Source organism: Podarcis gaigeae, assembly GCF_964106915.1.
Source record: "Podarcis gaigeae genome assembly, chromosome: 7".
NCBI lineage: Eukaryota > Metazoa > Chordata > Lepidosauria > Squamata > Lacertidae > Podarcis > Podarcis gaigeae.
Genome location: NC_139683.1, coordinates 572097 through 578096, shown reverse-complemented (window position 1 = coordinate 578096; position 6000 = coordinate 572097). Strand labels below are relative to the sequence as shown.

General features: G+C 41.9%; 1 protein-coding gene across 3 annotated transcripts in view; it reads right to left on the bottom strand.

Moving 5' to 3' along the window:
• Window positions 1–326: 326 nt before the first annotated feature.
• Window positions 327–6000, bottom strand: part of SPATC1 (spermatogenesis and centriole associated 1) — a 40973-nt gene continuing 35299 nt past the window's right edge. For all 3 annotated transcript variants that reach the window (XM_083748982.1, XM_083748980.1, XM_083748983.1), the window contains one exon: window positions 327–729. In XM_083748982.1, the coding sequence (XP_083605108.1) occupies window positions 654–729 (76 nt within the window). In that variant the 3' untranslated portion in view covers window positions 327–653. The remainder of the gene's footprint in view (window positions 730–6000) is intronic.

The following is a 6000-nucleotide window of genomic DNA, read 5'->3' as shown; positions in this document are numbered from 1 at the left end:
CACGGAATGTTGCAATTATTTATTTCTTAATTTTGGGCTCAAAAAATAGGGGTCGTCTTATACACAGTGTTATACACAGAAAAATATGGTACTGTATATAGCACCGGCAGCCAACTGGACGGCATCTTTTCAGGCAGCCTCCATGTTGCTTTGGACTTCTGGTTCTGGGATTGAGGCAGCTTTCCACCAGCCTAGGACTGTGGGGTTTGGGGTCTGTTTGTCGAAGACCCCGAGGGGCCCTCGGAATGGCTTCCTCCCAGGTAACGGAAGGACTGTGGTGGCGGCAGGCCCCCCTCCCCCCGTGGGATGGACTTTGCACGAGACGCTTTGCCAGCTGTTTCCAGATGGTTTATTGTGGCAGTAGTGGGATGGAATGCCAGGAGGGGGACAGGCGGATGGTCACCAGATGAACAAGGGCTTCCCGTCCGTGGACGCCATGAAACTGAGGCAGTCCAGCAGGGTCAGGCAGTCCGTCATCTTCTCCGGAGGCACGATCTGCTCAATCACCTGCCGCAGGTAGCTCGGGTTGTTGTAGACGTCTCCTTCGGGGCCTGCCGCATCTGGGCGCTCCTTCAGGATCCCGTAGGTGTTGACGATGTGCTCTGTGAACTTGGAGTGGAAGTTTGGGTCATAGCCCTTTGGCTTTAGCATATTCATGATGGTGTCGTAGCGCTCCACCATGGATTGGCGCTCCTCTGCTGACATTGGAGACAGGGGGTCATTGGCTGCCTGTGGGGAGAGAAGCAGCGTTAGAAAAGAGGGTTTCTGAGCCCTCGAGAAGAAGCCTAGCCTCCCCAGCCGCCTTTATGGAGCTGCAGGTTTATGCGGCCAGGAGGGTCAAATGGGAAAAACTCCTGCCGCTCCCGGCATCTTCAGAAGAGGGGGGAGAGGCATCTTTGATTATTCCCTATGGTCAGTGCCAGTTCCCCACCCCCAAGCTGGCACCCTCCTTTGGTTTGGAGCTGCTATCCCCCCATCAACCCTAGCCAGTCAGTTTGAGAGTTCAAACTCCAAAGTCAGAGAAAGTTGTAGGCACATGTTGTGAATAGGCAGCTACAGTGGTACCTCAGGTTACATATGCTTCAGGTTACAAACGCTTCAGGTTACAATCGTGGAAAGAAGCTTTTATTACACTTATACCAAAGACTGAAACTGAAAAAAATCAGATCAAGAACTACCGCCCTATATCATTACTCAATGTGGATTACAAAATATTTGCTGACATTTTAGCAAAAAGATTGAAGAGGGTGTTGGTGGAGGAGATTCACAAGGACCAGGCAGGCTTTCTCCCAGGAAGACATTTATCAGATAATGTAAGGAATATAATTGACATTATGGAATTGCTGACAGTAAATATTAATACAAAGGCAGTTTTAATATTTGTGGACGCGGAGAAAGCTTTTGACAATATTTCTTGGAATTTTATGAAGAAGAATCTCCATGGGATGGGGGTAGGCCAAAGGTTTGAAAATGGTATAGGTGCAATATATTCTGAACAAAAGGCAAAGTTAATTGTAAATAATGTGATTACTGATGAGCTTCCTATAGAAAAAGGGACACGACAGGGGTGCCCAATATCCCCATTACTTTTTATATCAGTTCTGGAGGTTTTGTTGAATATGATTAGGGGGGACCAGCTGGTAAAAGGAATTTAGGTCGGAGCCAAACAATATAAATTGAAGGCATTTGCAGATGATTTAGTATTGACTCTACAGGAGCCAGACACTAGTACAAAAAGAGTTTTAGAACTAATTCAAGTTTTTGGTCAGGTAGCAGGATTTAAGCTGAATAAACAAAAAACTAAAGTCTTGGAAAAAAATTTAACAAATGTTGAAAGAGAGAGGTTCCAAAGTGAAACTGGGTTAATGGTGGCAAAGAAAGTGAAATATTTGGGGATTAATATGACATCTAAAAATGTGAACTTATTTAAAGACAATTATGACAAATGTTGGACAGAGGTAAAGAAGGATCTAGAAATATGGTCGAATTTGAAGCTTTCCTTGTTAGGTCGAATTGCTGTCATCAAAATGAATGTATTGCCTAGAATGTTATTTTTGTTTCAGACATTACAAATTGTGGACAAACTAGACTGTTTCAAGAAGTGGCAGAAAGATATATCTAGATTTGTCTGGCAGGGCAAAAAGCCCAGAATAAAATGTAAGATACTAACTGATACAAAAGATAGAGGGGGGTTTGCCCTGCCGGACTTAAGACTGTACTATGAATCGGCAGCTTTCTGCTGGTTGAAAGACTGGCTACTTCTTGAAAACACAGATATTTTGGACTTGGAAGGATTTGACAATAGATTTGGTTGGCTTTCATATATATGGTATGACAAGGTTAAAGTTCATAAAGGTTTTAAAAACCATATTGTTAGGAAAGCATTATACAATGTTTGGATTCGATATAAGGATTTGTTGGAAAATAAAACTCCTAGGTGGTTATCACCAATGGAGGCTAAGGAGGTGAAGAAACTTAATATGGAATCTAAATGGCCAAAATACTTTGAAATCTTAGAGCAGGAAAGTGGTAAATTTAAACTACAGAGTTTTGAGAAAATAAAGTCCAAGGTACGAGATTGGCTCCATTATTATCAAATAATGGAGACCTTTAAACAAGACAGGAAAATTGGTTTCCAGGTGGAGAAATCGAAATTAGAAACAGAATTGTTAGAATCCAATACTAAGAACTTATCAAGAATGTATAACTTGTTGCTGAAGTGGAATACAATAGATGAGACAGTTAAATCAGCCATGATTAAATGGGCACAGGACATTGGTCATGACATTATGTTTGCTGACTGGGAACAGTTATGGACCACCGGCATTAAATTTACGGCATGTAATGCCTTAAGAGAAAATATTATGAAAATGATTTACAGGTGGTACATGACCCCAGTCAAGCTTGCGAAGATTTATCATTTGCCCAATAATAAATGCTGGAAATGTAATGAGACTGAAGGCACTTTCTTTCACCTTTGGTGGACCTGCCCAAAGATTAAAGCCTTTTGGGAAATGATTTATAATGAAATTAAGAAGGTACTTAAATGTACTTTTCATAAGAAACCAGAGGCATTTCTTTTGGGCATGGTTGGCCAATTGGTGTCAAGAAAGGACAAGACTTTTTTTATGTACGCTACTACAGCAGCAAGGATTCTTCTAGCAAAGTATTGGAAGACACAAGAATTACCTACACTGGAAGAATGGCAGACGAAAGTGATTGACTTTATGGGATTGGCAGAAATGACTGGCAGAATCCGTGACCAAGAGAAAGAGGCGGTGGAGGAAGACTGGAAGAAATTTAAAGCTTATCTTAAGAACTGTTTTAAAATTGATGAGTGCTAAAATGTCAAGGGAAAGGAAGATGCAGAATTACAGCTGAAACTGTTTTATGAATTAAGATGAAATTGAGAATGAAAATAAGTTACAATTTAATTGGAGTAAAGGGTTGCTGAAAAACTGTTAAATAAGGATGCAGAAAGGGTGAGGTATGGGGAAGTCCGAGAAAGAAGGCTTATGAAAATGAGGATATGAAATTATACTTGTTGTTTTTGTTTGTTGATGTATGTTTGTTATTTTGTTTTAAAATTGGAAAATCAATAAAAAATTTAAAAAAATAAAAATAAAAAACGCTTCAGGTTACAGACTCTGCTAACCCAGAAATAGTACCTTGGGTTAAGAACTTTGCTTCAGGATGAGAACAGAAATCGCACAGCGGCGGCATGGCAGCAGCAGGAAACCCCATTAGCTAAAGTGGTGCTTCAGGTTAAGAACAGTTTCAGGTTAAGAACGGACCTCCGGAACGAATTAAGTACGTAACCAGAAGTACCACTGTACATTTCAGTTTCCTTCGTTGTTGGCATCCATCTCTCGGAAGACAATGGCTACTGCATTTAAAACAGATATCACTAGGACCTTACGTAAACCAAACATTACCCTTAAGCTTAATCAAACAGGAAAAAAGATATTTATCATATTAATCAATTTATTCATTTATTTATTAGAAAGTGACTCACTAAAATCATTTTAGATTGAGCTACGTAGGCAAGGCTGCATTCTGAGCATGGAGGGAGCCAAATAGTTCACATTTAACAGGTTGGTGCTGGAAAGCGAGGGGTCAGAGAAACCACAAAATTTGCCCTGTGTTTGCGTAGCTGGGGCTCTGCTGCTTCCTCGCCTTGTGGCATGGGGGCTGCTGCCTGTTCTGTTCTTTGCCACTTGAAAATAGCAAAAAGCAGAGCTGTTCAGAAGCTGCCTGAATCTCCCTAGCAATACATGGCGCAGGAGGGATATGGAGGCTGACTTCTCTTTATTGTTTTGCACCAAAGGAAAAAGGAGTGAACTTGACACCACTACAAATGAGGGACCGGGGGGGGGGGGGAGAGAGATTTGGTTCATTTTGCCTTTTAAAATGAAGTTCTTTAATTGCATTTCTTGAAACAGTGACGCAAAACGCAGCTACCCTTTGAGATTCATGCTCCTCTGGATCTTGCAACGCAGTTTATTTATTTATAAAAAATATTTACACACTACTCAATCATAAAAATATATCAAAGCAGTTTACAACATTAAAAATAGAGAAAACCATACACTGTAAGTGTAAAAAGGTTAAAAACAAGCATCAGGTAACCATTGTGGAAAGATACAGGCCCCAGTCCTGCAGAGTCCTATTGGTCACAGGGCTTGGCTTCATGCACACCTGACAGAATCGTAGCATTGGAAGGGACTGTAAGGGTCATCTAGTCCAATTCCCTGCAATGCAGGAATCTCAACTAAAGCATTCAAGACAGGTGGCCACACAACCTCTGCTTATAAACCTTCAAGGAAGGAGAGTCCCAAGAGAGACCGTTCAATTTCGATCAGCTCTTACTGTCAGAAAGCTCTTCCTGATGTTTAGTGGAAATCTCCTTTCTTATAACTTGAATCCACTGGTTCAAGTTCTACCCTCTAGATCAGAAGAAAACAAGCTTGCTCCATATTCCATATTCCACATTCCATAGGTGAAGCTGGCTATCACATCTCCTCTCAGTTTTCTCTTTTCCAGGCTAAACATATCCAGCTCCTTCAGCCGTTCCTTATAAGGCTTGGTTTCAGACCCTTGATCATCTTGGTTGCCATCCTCTGCAACCACGTTCTTGGCCAGAAGCTCCCATCAGCAATCTGGCTGCAACATTCTGTGCCAGCTGGAATTTATGGACCCATTCTCCAACCAATAAATGTGCAGAGAGATGCAGATAGAATAATGTACGAAAGGTGTTAATGAAAAGAAGACAGACAATTGCATTATATTGATTGGAGAAACCTGTTTGTAAAAATGCATATATTACTCAAAAATGCGTATAAAAATGGATAAAACAGGATAAATGCATTTTAAGAGCCTGATGAGTTTTTGTGAGTGCATTAAAAATACTTTGCAGACTGATGCTGGTGGTGAATTGGACATCATAACGGAGAGAAGTGGGAATAGACGGATTCTTCCTATAAACACAACTTTGAAAGGAGAAGAGGCCACGGCAGGAGTTGCAATAAGGGAAACTTTTTAGCTTGAGGGCCACATCCCCTTCTAGGTTACTTTATTTGGGGTGCACGTCAGTGGTGGGCAGAGCCAGAGGCAAGAGTGGGCAGAGCAACAGTTGTTGTTTTTACCTATAGGAAAGAGTGGCTGCTTTCTATAGTCACTCACGTACCACTCTCCATTCTTCATCCAGGAAAGCCGGAGCCATTATAAAGAGATCAAAGACACACATTCCATCCAGGCAAAAACACTCAAAGAGAGTGACCTCATGAGCCCAGCAGCTCTGTCAAAACTGGGCTGGGATTGGCAGGCTCTGATGGAGGATGCAGAAGAAACGAGGATGAGGGCTGGGGAACCTGGGTTGAAGTGGGATCTCCTTTCTACCCTGGCTTTGGTCACTTTGGAAGGGCGAGCAGGGGTGTCGTCTCTCTTCCTGACATTCCTGTGGAGCAGGAAGACTCAATGGAGGGCTTTGATCCACCCACT